We start from the raw sequence: 17,180 nt of genomic DNA on the forward strand, positions 1-17,180 counted from the left end.
TTATTTACTGCTGTAGTTTGTTTGTGAATTTCCATCAATAAATTCTTCACTTAATATATCATAATTGCTTTGCTAATTATATTATGTATTAGTAATCAGAATCTGTGAAGTAATTGGTAAGTATAATTATCAAATATATGTAGTTGAGTATAAGTGCAATAATAGCTGCTAAATTACATAGTACATGATAGACTGTAGGTATACATATTAAGTAGCAGCAAATGGAAAAGCTCAAGTAAAGTACTGCAACTTCCGATTTTATAATTACATTGACAAAGAAGTGAGTTGAGTGTCGAGATTGTCACTGTAAAATACACGCACAGTATAGTTTCCTGTTAATGATGGCACAAAATAATGATTATAATGATAACAATTATATAATATATAATAATTATATTTACATTATGAAGTAAACTATAATGAATAGGGAGGGAGTGACACAGTGGTTGTCTTCACACACAGTTCTGGGCAGTGTAGGCCTCGAATACTGAAATTAGATTTAGCTACGCTTGGAGTGATGACACCATGGACACAATCTGAAGAATCCAAGAGAGTTATCACTTTACTCTTTATGGTAAATTCCTTGAAAGGTTAATGATGAGGAACAAAACAGTCACAGTGAGGATTAATCACATGTGCTGTCATACCAGCCTTGATTTGACATTACACCAGGATGGGCTGTTGGCTTTCATTCACCATGACAATCTTACACAAATAAAACACTAGGTTCCTTTTCCAGGAACTGATGCATTGATTGTGACATTGGAAACCAGATCAAGCCCCCGCACCTTGTTCCAGTCACTTTCATTAATGGGTGCAGTAAGGCTGCTCATATACAAACAGTAATATGGGCCCCTTGTACGGGTCTTGCGCCTCTCATATAGTTATGTACAGATGGTGGATTTGTAAGAGCCAATAAGAATCCCATGTCAGCAAATATTGTGTTCAACCCTGTGATTCTGGGCCTACTGCCATGTTTTAATTCTACATTCTTTATTCATTCTACATTAATCTAGATTTAAAATATATTTATTGAGCTTGATGTGTCATTTCATTTCGCGGGTAAACTGTACTTCGGCGGCTTCCGTAGTCGAGTGAGTGGCTGGAGTGTGACGCAGAAGCGCTGAACGGGCAGAACATTTCTACAGTCAAGATGGCGACATCCGAGCCGGTAAGAGAGACAAGAGATAGATGAAAAAAAAACCGACTAATGTGCATGGAAGGACTAGCCACACCTTCACCGAATCCAACGACTTTCTTATAAAAGTTTGCTTCCTCAAAACGCCACCTATTAAATTGGGGGAATTGTTTCGGCTCACAGATGTGTCAGTTCTCGTGGATCCCAGTTCACGTTAGCGGTTAGCTGTTAGCATGTGATGTGAAAGGGCAGTGCCTGACTTTGTTATCAGGGAGGGACTGACTGGACGTCGTTCATTCAAACTACAATCGATGATTTGTTTTAATCTTCTTCGATATTGGGGTCAATATCTTGGAGATTATATTCAACCATCAGCACCTTTAAATACTCATACCACGAGATTATTCATTAAATGTCTGATAATCTTGACACGTGTGTATCTAGCTTGTAGCTAGCTTAGCACGTCTGCTAAAACTAATGCTAGCGATGTTAACTTGCCTAACTGAAAGTACCGGATGTGTGTGTATATGAATGCTTCTTAAGATATGTAATAGTGTGTGTGTGATAGCGCTATGGTCTCTGAGGAAAACCCTATAACTGTAACGTGGATGTGATGGCCTACCAGGTGGATGGTTTTACGAATAGTTTATACACTAAAATAATATAAAATTACATTTATTTTCAATTAACACCTCAAATAATGAAGGTTCTTGCAAATGGCAAGTGATTAATTCAGCTGGACCATGTATACAGGTTCACAAAACTGTAATTGAATGTAATAATTACTTCTAGATCAGAAGAAGACAATATTTAAGCTGCATTGTGACATAACTGTAACTGCAAGGCCACATCCAGCCTCCTATCACAGGTAAAATATAAATTCAGCTTTGCATATAACCTGTACAAACTCTGCGCTTTCATGGTGGTGATCGGTAGACATACAGGGATGAGATATTTTGAATTAATATATTTTTTTGTATGGAAATAAAGTATATGCCGTTTGTGTTTCTCTCTCCGCAGAAAGCACCTGAACCTGAAGAACAACCACAAACTGACAGCCCAGTCGCCGTTGTGGATCCTGAGCAGTATATCAAGCACCCCTTGCAAAACAAGTGAGAATAAACCAGCTGCTGTTTGATGGGATATTGCAACCGCAAGGTGCATGTCATCCTCGCACAGACAGCAGCTTTCACATCAATGGAGATTTAATGGCAATTTGCAACAAATACTGTAACCTATCTGCTCGATAACATGTTTTACATAAATAATGGGACTGTCGCTAATTTCTAGAAGGAAACTAATAATGTAACACAACATGGAGGAGGGCTCTTCAGTCTAAAAGAAGGCTTTCTCTGTTGAGCATAAGGTTAACAGTCTGAAGAGCACATTAAGTCTTCTTGTTGTTTTGGGGGCAGGGTATTTACTGAGTTTGAATGTTATTTCAACTTAAAGTGGTTAGACTTACTCCTCACAATGTTTGGGTACTGCTGGATTTGATGATGGAAATGATTCAAATTGCTTCTCCATAGTGACTCTTGAGGATGTGTTGACTGTTAAAAGCCTCGTAACTTGTGTTTTGTATTTATGGGTTTTTAAACTATTACATTTTCAGTAAAATGATTTGGAGCGCCATATGAAGCCTAATTAAAATGAATGTTGTGACATCTGGTGGATATTGTTATGTTGAAGATGCCATGGCAAAGACGAGAACATTATGATAGTAAATCATTCACAGTTAAATTCTATGATCTGTTTTGAGGTTCAAATCAAAAGCAGAGGATGAAGGATTCTGCTTCCTACTCTGCATGTTAGTGTTGCAATTGTTGTTCACTATTGTCCTTTTAGAAATGTTATCATAGTTCTGCGGTGGTGACGACCTATTCAGGAGCATTGTACAGTCGGGTTAGGAAATGCTGAATAGTTGACTGAGTTAGTCACTTCTAGGCCATTCTGCTTGTTCAGCTTCGGAGGTCAAAGTTGTTCACATCTGCCGCTTTAGCCGTTCCGGTTTTAGGCGCACAGATTTGATTTAAACATACTGTGGCGGGATAATTGTATTCGGATGCTTTCACTGTAACACCCTTAATGGTGGACGTCTCGGTAAGAAGGCTGCATGTCGTTGCTTCTTATCTTTCCTCACAACGGGTCTTCACTATGAGGAAGCCCAGGCTTGTTGAATTGATTAGAATTTTTGTAAGACTGGTGTGTTGTGAAATATTACTTAAAAGTATACGCTCAGTTTCAAGTGCACCCATCTAAAACTAGTGCTTTCTAATACAGTCCTGCATTGTACAGAGATGTTGCTGTTACGTTGCCTACCCTGATTGATGGTGTGGACAAAATGATAGAAATACAATTCAACAGCTTCACAAACTACATGATAAAGGTGACTCAACATCTCTCATAACATCTTCAACAAAAACATTGTAACCATCATGAAGGTAGGATTTATTTTAAGACTGTTGTATTAGACTGCATTAGATTTGGCTAGGTGTACCTAATAAACTGTCAACTGACTGCACGTTGTTGTAACTCGTCTTGTTGCTGTTTGAACTCTGCAGCTAGACGGATAAATCCGGTGAAAGATTGTAAAAACATTTTCTTACCTCAAAGCAAGAATATAAAGTAGCCTTACTTGTTAAAAGTAAAAACAACTCGGTGAACTCAAACCATCACTGCAGTGTCATACCGGTCATTTTAATAATCATCAACTTGCAGAGACTTGAAACTTAAGACAATGCAGCAATATTAATGTCACAAGTGTTGTGAAATTGAATCTACAGATGGCTTTGAACCGGCTGCACTTCTCTATTGCTGAGCTGTAACACAACTAGACATGATGATCGCTTTCAAGTTTCAAGTCATGCAACATTTTCATATGCTACTAAAATACTTCCGTTGCAGGAAGGTCGGATAAGCACATTCGGTTTCATAAAACCTGCACTATGCTGTGGAAAATGTTCTGCTTTAATATGCATTTTATTAAATGGGCTAACAGCAAACCACCAATATCCGTAGTGCTGATGCTCCGGTGATTTTATTTCCAGACATGGCTGTTCCTTTCTTTAGAGATAGAGAATGGATGAAATGGCTGTTTTTTTTTAGAGGAAATGGCAACATCCTCTGGTGTTTTAAAGGTTGACCTACAGTTACTCTGACACATGAAGACTGACTGATACAGAATTTTAAGGCAAATACTGATGTCAACATTTAGAAGTTTTTAAAAAATCTAATAGCAATCTTTCAGCCGATTGTATTTTATTTTTACACAAACGTAAAACATAAACTGTGACTCCGGTCCACTTGTTGGTGGTAATCTACATCTAACGTGTCGTTTTAACCGCTAATAAACACTAAAGAAGAAGAAGAAGCCGAGAGAGAAGCGTCTGTCGCTACCCGATCGGTTCATCCTGCTCGAGGACAACTGACGCATTGTTTTTATTTCTCACAGCAACCATTCAACTTAACTTTTCTTTCTTTGTCATCAAATTCAAAATATGCCATGTTAGTTCAGTTTTAGTTTTCTTTAAAACCAACTGAAATTTGTTTTCCTTCATGTTGCCTCGACCTCGGCTTGCCTGTAAATTGTATTGATAATGCAGTACAGGTTTGATTTAGCGGCCAAATATACTGTGAAATTTAGGTCATACCGCCCCTAATAGCTACACTAGCGTTTGGCAAAACCATCTGCCACCCACGCCGAAGGAAACGGGCTGAATGGATTATGATTCCTTGATAAATCCATCAGTGACTTGACCTACTGTCTACCGTGTTTTTTTTACATGCCGCGACTAGGCGGGTAAACACACTGCTGGGTTCACACGCCTGTGTGCCGTCTCGTCTCGTCTCTGTTTCCACTAATGATACACCTGTGTTGTGTAACAATGTGTGTCAGTGGAGTTGCTACATGGCATGAGTACAGTATCAAGCTGTGGTTTGTCTTTAAGTGTAGTCTCTATGTTTGTGACACGTGGGTGGGGTTGATGGCTGTTTTGTAGTCGTACATGTGGTAGTGTCTTCTCTTTGCCCTCATCCCTCCCCTGCTAGCCCCTTCCCTCCTGGGAATAGATGAAAGAATAACAGCGCCCGTCACAAACAAAGGCTGCACTTGTAGTGCTGATGATGGCCGGCTTTCTCTGTTCCTCTGTATGAGAATAATTATTGTGATTTTCTGCCATTGTACTGGAGTCATTTTGCCACAGTCCTATAAATACTCTGTGTGTTTTGATTCTGGTCTTTTCCTCTCTCAGATGGGCCCTGTGGTATTTTAAAAATGACAAGAGCAAAAGCTGGACAGAGAACCTGCGTCTCATTTCCAAATTCGACACAGTGGAAGACTTTTGGGCGTAAGTGTTTTTTTCTACTAATCCTGTAATGTGATTATGAATTTGTGACTTAGAGGTGTGTAAGTAAATTATCCGTCATTAAGTTATTTCTAGCACAGATGAAGGCTGCTCGAGTGTGCATCAACTCTTTATGTTTACATGTTCCTCTGTTGTCTGCACCTCACTCATTGTATGTGCATCTGTAGTATTTACAAATACTGGCTAAGATAGAAAATGTAAGAGTGTCTTACAGGAAAACAACTGAAACCATCTCGCATACGACATGTAAATCTTCAGAGCATTTCTAGTTTGAGGTGCTTGTGTAGAAATGTATCCACTCTTCAGTGTTAAATGAATTCTTCACTGTACCATCAATCTGAATGATGGCTGATCACTTCAGTCAACATGTTGGAATGCTTTTAACACTATTCTATGTTTCTTACAGATTATACAACCACATACAGCAACCAAGCAAACTTGGCTTTGGCTGCGATTATTGTTTATTTAAGGTAAGGCCTTTTTTTTTTAAATACAGTTTCCCTTTTCAACCTGTGGGATGTTTGCAGCATGTACAAATGTTGAGTTGTTTGAGCAGCAGAGATAGCTCACTAAAGTATTGAACCTTTGACTTTGTGTGTCAGGATGGGATCAAGCCGATGTGGGAGGACGACAGGAACAAGCTCGGGGGTCGATGGCTGATGACTCTCAATAAGCAACAGAGACACAATGATCTTGACCGCTACTGGATGGAGACGGTTAGACGACCTGATGAACCTTTATCTTCTGAGCGGTTGGGATTTATGAAAAAAAACAACAGTATGATTCATGTTGCGTGTCGTTTATTTTGCAGCTCTTGTGTTTAGTCGGTGAGTCGTTTGATGTGGCAAGTGAAGATGTGTGTGGAGCTGTGGTCAACGTCAGACCAAAAGGTGACAAAATAGCCATCTGGACTAGCCAATGCCAAAACAGGGACGCCATCATGACGATAGGGTAAGTCGCCTCGTCTGTAGGGAGTAAAGCACAAGTGATGGAAAGTACTGTAGCTGATCACTAGATGGAGACACTTGGTGTGCATTAGTCTTCACACAGCACTCTTCTTGTCTTTCCACAGGCAAAATTATAAAGAGCGCTTGAGCATCCCCCTCAAAGCCCTGATCGGCTACCAGTCACACGACGACACATCCAGCAAGAGCGGATCCACCACCAAGAACATGTATTCCGTTTGAAACACTCCTCCAACCCCAATTTCAACTTGCTGTAGATTTAAACAATTACCAAACCGCATCATCACAATAATCTTTTTTATTTTTTATTTGAGTTGTCAACTACTGTATTGTCTTTTCCTTTTTATTGAAAAGAGAATTGTTTAAAGTGTGTACAGTTGGAGCTTCCCCCAACGTGATAAACCAGTGGGGTGATGGTTATAAATAGGAAGGAGGCCCAAAAGGAGTATTTGTTCTCTAAATGTCACACATTAACTAGAGAACACAAATGATTTCCTTTTTTAGAGTTGAAGAGTTCTGTGATTAATACCAGTGACCTCCCCTAGCTTTTTTTTCAGTACTAAATGGCTTGAAGTCGCAAAAAAAACACAACTTTCTTGGCTATACAGCCTTGTGTTTTTCTCATGCTGAACTTCTCACTCCTTACAAAAACTGTTTCTCGCCTCGCAGGTAAAGACGGTAGGCAACTTATCCCTTCACAGAACAAGTTTTAAGGGAAATTTTAACTTGATTTATCCAGAAGTGTTAAGCATGAGTCGGGCTTTTTAGACACAGCAGCTTGAAGAATCTACAGTATCTTAAAGGCTTGTAAAAGCTGTAGTCACACTCCAAAGTATAGGGTTTGGATTTAAGGCCACTTATTGTTTCAGCCATGCTGGAATTGTGGAATATTGCTTTTAGTAGTTTTTAAACTTTTTTTCTTCCCCTTACATTTATTTATAATGTATGCATTGCAGATGACTTACTTCGTTGAAAGACAACAATGAAACTGTTTTTTTTTTTTTTCAAATTGTTTTTTCTTTCTTTTTTGTTATTACCGTCAATAATGTGGACTTCTGCATATAGATGACATTTTCTACAGTGTACCATAAAGTAAAGATGCTGACAGAATTAGGTGTGCTATTCACTGTTTTCTTCCGAACAAAAACTGTAGATAATGTCGCACTCCTCTCTTGGTTGATGCAAAGGAAAGATGATATTCATTGTGAAATGATTTTGCTCATAATGTATCTTTATTATCTGTAATTCCAGGATGTATATTACCTTCTTTCAAGTAAAGGTTAAGTGCTTTGCATTAAAATCAGATCGACATTGTCTCATTTTGTGGATGTTTATGGTTTCACAGTGTCCGAAGTGTAGCACTGAAATGTGGAAAAATACGACTTTATCCCTCTAGCTACATCCAGCAACCGTCTGTTTGGGACGAAATATTGTATTTATTAGTTTGAGAAAGAAAGTAAATTTTCATGTCCTTTGTTACTTTAAAGGTGAATTGATTTCAGAGATCCTCACTCGAGTTTGTTCTCTGACTTGCACATAAAACAGACCACACCTAAAAATATGTAATGGAAGAGACACTTCATTGTTTTTGTTACGTCTGTCTGTGAATTCACTATTCACTCAGTCATCCAGCCGAACCAGATTTTTTGACGTCATAGGGAACATATCTGAGTGTGTGCACCGCAACGGCATAACAAGTTCTGTTTACAGTGGTCATGATTTAAAGTGCCAAAGCTCAGTGCATGTGCTTAAAGAACTTTAATGTGAAGCAAACAGTGAGATTTTCATGACTTTGTCATATTTAGTGTACCTAATGAAATAATTGTTTATATTAAAATCTGATAAATCGTAACAAAGAAATGAATAACAAACAGGGAGTAAGACACATCAGGTTAATTGTTCTGTTGGCAGAGCATCGACATGGCTTTCACAAAAGCGTAATACAACTGGTATGGTTTGATCATTTGCTGTACAAGCTTGTTTAAATAAATAAGTACTACTGTTTGGAAGAAGGAAATGTTAGGCAAAAGGGTAGAATGAAAGTGGTCATAATCCATAAATGGCTTTAAATCCATTCCAGCAGAATAATGGAAACAAATTATTGGTCCTCCAGCCACGGTCCAGCCACAGGTGTCTTTCCAGATGTCTCACTCAGTCCATCATCACTGCTCATGTGCTTCACCTGGACCCTGGCAGCCTCATATCAGGACATCGTCATCATCAAAGGCTTTTCTTCCTCTCGTCTGCTCAACAGATTTGAGAGCATGAAGGACGAGAAGAACCAAAACTCCACGACGAAGCTGAGCTCAAACAGCTCCAGGTTGGCGCTGAGCATCCACTCAAATATAGCCGACAAGTGAACGTAATAGTACTGATTCTGGGCAAACAAAACAGTATCTGAAGGGTTTCAGGTCAAGGATGTATGAAACAGTTAGTTGTGGTTAGTCACTTGTAAGAACCTGTCGTTTATAAATAGCTTCTGAACCAAGTGGAGATCTGTTCAGGAGCATTGAGGAACAGCCTAAATACTTCATACAAAGTACAAGGAAGCATGTTATTATCCTGTAATGCAGTATGTTCTTGCACACCTGGGCTAGTGTTTAGATAATGCACTACATTTTGTCTTGAGCCACTTCAAACCGGGGGCCTAGAGGTTCAATCGCCAAATTTTGAGATATATCACCTACTAATGACAGGGTGCCGTTAAACTTGACATTCAACTCTAACCTGCTCCAGTTTGGAGCACTCATGTTGTTTCACTGTGCAGTCTCGATGCAAGTAATAGGAAGCTGAGTGTTACAGGAAAACAATGATGAAAGATTGATGTAGCTTAAAATTCCATTGATTCTTATCTACTTCTGTAATATAGATTGTTGTGGCCTGTCCCACATTGTAAACAAGAGCAGCAGATTGGATCCAAATAGGGCACAAAGGGAATGTACTAGTGCGATAGAACAGCTGGAGAGTGTAACTCAGGCGTCGCTGCTGAAGTCTGTTCACAAGTCACTGAACGCCTTTCATCCTAACTGCCTTCAACAGGAAGAATTGTGTAAAATACAAATAATTACTTTAGCTTCAAGATTTATGAAAGGATACAGCAGATGGTGACAATGGTTTGAACCACAGTGGAGGTGACTCGGAACGGGTAGAGAATCTTCTCATATCCGGTCAGCACACACTTTGCGGTCAGCGAAGTGAGCAGGACAGTGTAGAAGCAGATGCACATGAAACTCAGGGCAGCTCCGAGGTAGTGCGGCAGTGGCAGGTAACCTGGCTGTGGTGGACAGACAGATAGATGAATAGTTATATATGAATAGTTATATATATATATATATATATATATAGTTATAAACATTGATAGATGTGCGTGTTGAATGTCCGTACTATTGATTGAAACAACCCCATGCAATTGGAGTGAGACAAAACAACTATGTCACCTGACAAATTGCTATTTTTAATTGGACAGACATAGGCTCAGCATTTGGGTGGTGAATGGTAACTGGTCCCATTCCCTCCTGTTTAATAGTGTACTTAACATCAATAAATTAAATGTTGATATTAGGTCTTTAATACACTTTTGATATTAGTCAAATAAAAATGGTACAGTTTACTGAAAATCGTGTTAAAAACTGTAGAAGAGTTGTAGAAGCCTGTGCTTGTGCTCTAATTAATCATTACAGGTGACCTAAAACAAATATTACCCACCTTTGTTTGCTGTTTCAGCACAGGTGCAAACCGAAGCTGTTCAGCTTTATTGTTAGTATTTTATGATAGTATGCTTACTGTTCTGTGAGGTGAATTTCTCTCACAGGTTATAAGGGCCCTTTGATAGCAATTTAAAGCTGCTAATTAAACTTATTCAAACACATTCAGCAGGATAATACTTACATTGCAGTTTCCAGCTGCGAATGCCCCCAAAGCTGCCACCACACCAAAGACAAGCGCAAACCTGCTCAGCATGGAGTGACATGTGTGTCTTTCCATAATATGGGCATGGTGGAATATACAGAACAGCAGAACTAAAGAGGAGATCACAATGGTTAGAACAAATATCACTCACATCATGTATATAATGTGTTAGATGTTTAGCAGGTCAACTCACACAGAAAGGATCCAGCGTTGATCGTGGCTGTAAAAAGTGAATTTTCTGGTGCGTTTTTTCCACTTGAGCTGAAATTACATATTATGTTTGATTAATTACACCTCCCTATTTCATTCTATTGGTAAGGATAATCAAAATGTGCATTCTCACCTTATAGTGGGAACATAGCAACAACCAGCGGTCAGATTCACTTGGCAGTAGTGCTTATTCCCCCTGAAAACAAATGAATGAGGTTCTGGAGATTCTGTCACATTCCAAAAAATGATGGTCAACAATATACAATAATGAGACAACTCACCAGTCACTGAGAGAGCACACATGATTGTTAGCCAAGGCCATGCCGTATCTGAAAATATGAAACAAAAAATGACAGACTTTAATATTCGGGCTCTTGGTGTGTTAGAATTAATTAATGTGTTGTAATTCAACACAAAAAAGCAACATTTTCTAGTTTTTCTGAATAAATTAATTTATGAGGATTTCTGGGAAGTTAAAATATATATTTTAAAAAAACTCTTCAAAATCTTGTGTGGCAATAAATGACCGCAGTTAGAACAGAGGTTGACTGCTCCTCAAGCTCCGATGATTTTATTGCACCACTGACATTTTAACCAGCATCTAACTTGTGGTGTTCATTCATCACTATACAACTCGCACTGATTCATCAATATATACCATCCCAAATGTTTCTCTGACACTGAAAAAGAAAGAACATCTGACTCCAGTGTGAATAACGAGCTCCTGCAATTGGTAAAAAAACTAACTCTAAATGGAAGTGGATTACAAAGCAGAATGAGAAAAAAAACTCACTGTATTAGGTCTTCACTAATAGCCAACAGAGCTAAATGATTACATGAATACAGGTACATGTACAAATGTGCATACTGCATTCAAGAAGGAATTCGTCAGTTTGCCTACTGGCAAATCTTGAAAGTCTGGTGTCCTCGCCTTTCGACAGAGAAACAAGCCGGATCACATATTTTAAGAGTGCCGTTTCAAAACAGCAGGTGAGCTTTTACTGAACTTTTACAAATACGCTTTTCAAAGACAGCAAAGACCTACGTAAAGTTAAAATAGTATAATAAAAGCATGGGAAACACACGTCTGCCATCTCATCATTTCCTATTTAAGGCCAAGTGTTATCAATACTGGAATCTCAATGTCCTTAGCCAGGAATATACACTTCAAATACAAAATCTTGATAATCCTGAAGTAGTTAAATAGTGCTAATCAGGAGTCACATTGTCATGAAACCTTACACTTACAGCTTCATGGTCAGCTTAAAAGTACAAGCTTTCAAATGTGAATACTGATGAACTGATTTATTTACTTAAGACGTTTCACAAGGTTGAAGACTAAACTTGCCATTTGCATGGCAGCACACAGACAGTGGCAGAATACAACAGCTGATCTTGTAAAAACACATGTTCTAATAGTTTCACCACAGTTTAAAGACAAATAAGAAAGTGTGAATTTCTGGTAAACTTACACAGTCCATGTTCCAAGGAAGGACACCAGCGAGAGGGAGATTGGGAAAATAATCCAGAGCATGTCTTGGTGGTGAAGAAGGCAAGTAACAAATTACAATAGGGTTTCCTTAAATCTAGGTGTCTTCAAAACACTCAGTGGTAGACCTCTTGAGGGGTTGCTCGTGGAGTCAGACTCATACCTACTGAAACCAAAAATAAAGACCAAACCCAGCCGTTCAGGTTCTTCCAGCACACAGTGACACTGCTCTTCCACCATTCAGAGCACAGTCTTGCTTTTATGGGAGTCTCTCTTTCTCTGCCACTCCTTTGGAGCACCACCTTGCCCTGTCAGAACAAATGTTGGGAAACATGGGATTGGCCTTCTTGATGCTGTCACATTGTTTGTTTTATTCAAAACAATTGCTCCATATTAAGTCAGCCACTGGTACACACTACCAGATTACTTTGTTGTGTAAGGAATGCCTTGAATGTGTGAAATGCTTTGTTTTCCTGTCATCCACTGCTGAAAGTAACTAAGTACATTTACTCCAGTAAGTAGTTTTGAAGTTCATATATTTGACTATTACTATTTTCATTTCTACTCTACTACATTTTTGAGGGAAATATTGTATTTTTTTTTTACTCCATTACATTTATTCAACTGCTATAATTACTGCTTACATTGGAGATTAAAGTTTTTTATTTGTCATATGTACATTTCCTGTGAAACAGTCTTGAGGCTCCTCCAAAAAATGCTTATTCAATATATATATATATATATATATATATATATATATATATATATATATATATATATATTTCTACTCTCCCAAATGTTTCTCTGACAAAGCAGAAACAAAATATATATATATATATATATATATATAATGAGAATCTAGAAATAATATATAACGTCTTCCACCACTGCTGTAATGGCTCATGTGTTATTAAATTAAAAAACAACCTGGGGACATGGCCTCATGCGTTTATTTTTTTCTCTAAGTATAAATATATGAGCAAAGACAATACAATTAAGAAAATCTATTATTTCTTTGACTTATGTTCGTTTCTTGATACCAATAAATTGTTTTAATTTTTATAATTGACGACATTAACTAAAGAAAGCTGAATATCAGAAACAGATATTTAAATCAAAGCCCTGATCAGCATTATGCGCTTTCCGCCACATGAGGTCCTCATCTTCAAAACAAACAAAATGGCGGCGCACATGCGATGGGGACTTCGGCAGTTGTTACGGACAATAAATACGCCTAACTTTAGGTTTGAACCTTAACCGCTGTGACATATCGTTCATACACACTTTGTACTGTTGATATGATACGTTGCAATGATTGTATTACATATAAACGCCATGCGACGTGTGGTTGAGATGATACTTTTAGCTAGCTAAGCTAAGGATAAGTAGCAAACTGCGACATAGGTTATGCCAACGGTTTGTCACTCTAATCTATATAATTGAACGTTAAAGGTGGAGATATCGGCACAGCTGGTCTGGTTATTTTCACTTTTTGTCGTGTTTGATTTCACACGTGTCTTTCGGTCTTTCCAGATCACGAGCATATAAGTTAGCCGCTAACGTTAGCTAGCTTGTAAAAACTGTAAACTTGAATGTCAGCAGTCACCAGTTTGTAGACTTGTAACGTTACATCAAAAGATAACCGCTAAAGAACCTGACGTGGCTTTCAACCATCACTGCCACCTAACTATTCAATCCTTCTTCAAGAAACTGAATTAGTTGAAGTTTTGTGTTGACTAACAGACAAATGTCTTTAACGTTTCAAGGCGTTCAGTGAAGACCAGAAGCTCATACCAATCACAGTGCTCGATCCAGATCTTCAGCACAGCTCAGCTTCAGCCCGCGACAGGAACCTCTCACTTCTCAAGTGAGGAACCATTGTGTGGACACCTAAATACAACCCATTCACTCATCTTTTTGCTAACATATTGCTCAATGAAGACATGGGGGGAAAAACATACAAAATGTAACATGGGAATTGTTTTTATACTATGTTTCAGTACGACAGCTGTCCATCCAGACTCAAGACACTCCGAACCCCAGAAGCTTGAAGTTCCTCCCCGGTAAACCTGTCCTAGGAAGTGGGACGCTTGACTTTCCCACTTCAACCTCAGCTGGATGTTCATCTTTAGCCAGGTTGTGGGCCAAGCTTACGGTTGTACTTTGACATTGTACTGTTTCTGATTTTATGAAATAGACATTTTAAAAGGGAGAAATCACAGTTTTGGACTGTAGCACCAGGACCGGAATGAATGTGTGTGTCTCATGTTAAGGAATCATAGTGTAGAAAACAAAAAACTGAGGCAAAAGGCACACTTATTCTCCCTAGGCAGGCAGCTATTATTTTTTTTAAAAGCTGCACATTCATAAAAGATTGTTTCAGCAAAATAACTCAAATGTTTTGGTAAACTAAAATGTTTATAAATATATGCTTAAGAGGTATGTGTGTGTGTGTGTCTTTTCCATTCTCTTTAAAAATAGTTTAATATAGGATAGTACCTTCATTGAGCTATTCATGGTTTCTTGACAGTGATGGAGTTGTTTGGTAGAAGAGAACATACAGTAGAGTAGATGTGACAAATGCATAATGTGCAAACTACAGGATGTGATGCTCCAGGGTTTCTGACTGCATGAAAGAATTGTGTAGATATATTTTTTGTTGGCTGATACATTTTGTCTTGTCTTGACGTAAACGACAACTTCATAAAAAGCTGTGCAATCATCAGTGACACTGTCGATAAAAACCAGCACAAGTCGAAGACCTTATCACCAAATGAACTCACATGAATGACCTCATGCTGTCATCTGTATGTTTTGTATGTTGGTTGAACAATAACATGATAACATGTCTCTTTCAGGGACCTGTTTGAAATTGAAGGAGTAAAAAGTGTGTTCTATGGCCCTGACTTCATCACAGTCACTAAAGTAAGTATTAAATGTCCTCGTACAGCTTGTCTCTTCTGTTCCTATGACATCTTTGTGGGCAATCGACACGTGCAAACTTTGTTTTCCTATCAGACAGATGAGGATGTGGAATGGACAGACATTAAGCGTCATGCTCTGGAGGCCATTGCTAAGTTCTTTGAGAGTGGCGACCCGATAACAACGGGGGCAGTGCACCATGAAAGCAGTGAGTATGCAAAGTCCCCATAGTAGGCATCTTGGAGTTACACAGCTGTTTGACTGTATATACCGTGTAAATATCCTCTCTCTTTTTTGTAGGTTTTTCTGAAGATGATGATGAAGTTGTGTCTATGATAAAGGAGCTTCTGGACACCAGAATCAGGTACAAAACTTAATAACCAGGGGTCAGTTTAGCAGAACTGAGTGCTTCCGACAACAAGTTGTGCCCTCTGCCAATCAACTGTGCAGCTGCAGCGGAAATCACACTGTCACTCTGAACAGCCTGCTAACTTCTCTTTTATAGTTCATATGTTTACTTCCATTCTTATTCTAGTTGTTTATATCTCTTACTTTTATTTATTGTTCTCTATATGCAAATAGGAGTGTAAATGGAAATGTTTCACCCTCTCGAGTAACACACCCACACACGTCAGTTGAGTAAGCAGTCGTTCAATGTGGCCTAGTACACATTCATGTACACACTGCTAAAAGAATTTGGCAATATGCGTCGCAGACAACCTCCGAATGTGGTCGGAGCAATCGGATCTCATTGCGTTATTTCAATCCTGATCAAATGTTTCCTTTCTGATATTTCTTTGCTGAGTACTCCTAACAATGATGTTTCACAGTGTAGTAAATGACAGTCATGCTGAGATAACAGTGTTAATCTGTTTGTCCTTTTGGCTGCTTTGTTCTGAACAAATTCATATGGTCTCTTTCACTCACAAGACCAACAGTGCAGGAGGATGGAGGCGATGTCATCTTTAAGGGGTTCGAGGGAGGCACAGTCCAGCTGAAGCTGGTTGGTTCCTGCACAGGGTGTCCCAGTTCTACCGTTACCCTTAAGAGCGGCATTCAGAACATGTTGCAGTTTTACATCCCAGAAGTAAACAACGTGGAACAGGTGACTAACCAGATCAGTCTTCTAGCAGGATTTGTTATTGTAGATAAGCAGAGATTTTATTTTGAGAAACAAGAATCACGATAGTTTCATTACAGGATTATATGATTATATTCCAGAAGTTTCTGTATTGATATTTAAATTATCAAATGCAGGAAATTCTGCTGTGATCTTATTTTAATTAAAAACTGAGCAATGAAGCTCGACAGTAAATATTCAATTACTTACTTGCATGATTAAAAGGTTGGTAAAATATGTCTTTACAAACTTTTATGTCACATTTAACACTGTCCATTGTCCTTTTTGCCCAGGTGGAAGATGAAGTGGATGAAATCAATGCCAAGGTTTTCTCAGAGCTGGAACGCAAATTACAAAAATGAAGACAAATATATTCTACTGTGTAAAAATTCACAGCCATGCATTATTTCCACTAAATACCATTGTACATTCATGAGAAAGAGACGAGAGACCTGCTATTTTGTGTGAATACTATATACTGTTAAGAGTTCACGCTGTAATGTGTACATACTGTATGCCACTGTTACCAAGAGGAGATACAGTAATATACCTTTAGTCAACAGAATATACAGTCATTCTTCTAGCCAGTCAAAATGTTCTGCTGTGATGACTGTGAATGTTGTGATGTTTTTATTTCTTTAAAAATATATATATTTTGAAAGAATATTTTCATATGATGGAAATATTGTGAACGTCTTTGACATTGGTTATAGCCATGCAGAATGAAGATTCTGAGGTATTTCAGTTGTTGCTGCCATATACTTTATGAAACATAACGTTTTGCTTGTTAATACATAATGTAGAAATTAAATAAAATATTATTTGGGGCTTCAATTATTCATCAAGTGGGAATTTGCTGTGTAACTGCCTACAAAACCTGTATGATATACTTGTGCTTTGTTCTCCATTCTTCAGATTTACTGTATCACTGTTTCAAACAAAGTTCACATTCTGAAAGCAATTATTTGTTGTTGATTCCCTTTTTTCATTTATTAGTTATTGATCCTCCAGTTATGACTGATTATGATTATCTTTTTTTACTCATGATCTCGAGGCACGGGCA

At 38.3% G+C, this 17,180-nt stretch overlaps 3 protein-coding genes across 3 annotated transcripts; 2 read left to right on the forward strand and 1 right to left on the reverse strand.

Moving 5' to 3' along the window:
- Positions 1-1,127: 1,127 nt before the first annotated feature.
- eif4e1c (eukaryotic translation initiation factor 4E family member 1c) lies at positions 1,128-7,781 on the forward strand. The gene is made up of 7 exons (XM_076077073.1): positions 1,128-1,171; positions 2,159-2,250; positions 5,389-5,484; positions 5,909-5,972; positions 6,105-6,218; positions 6,314-6,453; positions 6,575-7,781. Exons 1-7 carry the CDS (start codon positions 1,154-1,156, stop codon positions 6,687-6,689), a joined length of 639 nt encoding a protein of 212 aa, XP_075933188.1. The 5' UTR covers positions 1,128-1,153; the 3' UTR covers positions 6,690-7,781.
- Positions 7,782-8,670: 889 nt separating this feature from the next.
- On the reverse strand, positions 8,671-12,120 carry LOC142932960 (transmembrane protein 150A). The gene is made up of 7 exons (XM_076077072.1): positions 12,059-12,120; positions 10,868-10,915; positions 10,720-10,782; positions 10,570-10,637; positions 10,356-10,486; positions 9,564-9,741; positions 8,671-8,864 (listed from the first exon to the last, which is right to left on the reverse strand). Exons 1-7 carry the CDS (start codon positions 12,118-12,120, stop codon positions 8,671-8,673), a joined length of 744 nt encoding a protein of 247 aa, XP_075933187.1.
- A 1,106-nt stretch (positions 12,121-13,226) lies between these two features.
- Positions 13,227-17,078, forward strand: LOC142933037 (NFU1 iron-sulfur cluster scaffold homolog, mitochondrial). The gene is made up of 8 exons (XM_076077171.1): positions 13,227-13,319; positions 13,842-13,942; positions 14,076-14,211; positions 14,934-15,000; positions 15,094-15,205; positions 15,298-15,361; positions 15,928-16,102; positions 16,411-17,078. Exons 1-8 carry the CDS (start codon positions 13,255-13,257, stop codon positions 16,477-16,479), a joined length of 789 nt encoding a protein of 262 aa, XP_075933286.1. The 5' UTR covers positions 13,227-13,254; the 3' UTR covers positions 16,480-17,078.
- The last annotated feature ends 102 nt before the right edge of the window (positions 17,079-17,180 follow it).

This window comes from Anarhichas minor, unplaced genomic scaffold (genome assembly GCF_050575085.1).
Source record: "Anarhichas minor isolate MPS153535 unplaced genomic scaffold, ASM5057508v1 ptg000058l, whole genome shotgun sequence".
NCBI classification, from domain to species: Eukaryota; Metazoa; Chordata; class Actinopteri; order Perciformes; family Anarhichadidae; genus Anarhichas; species Anarhichas minor.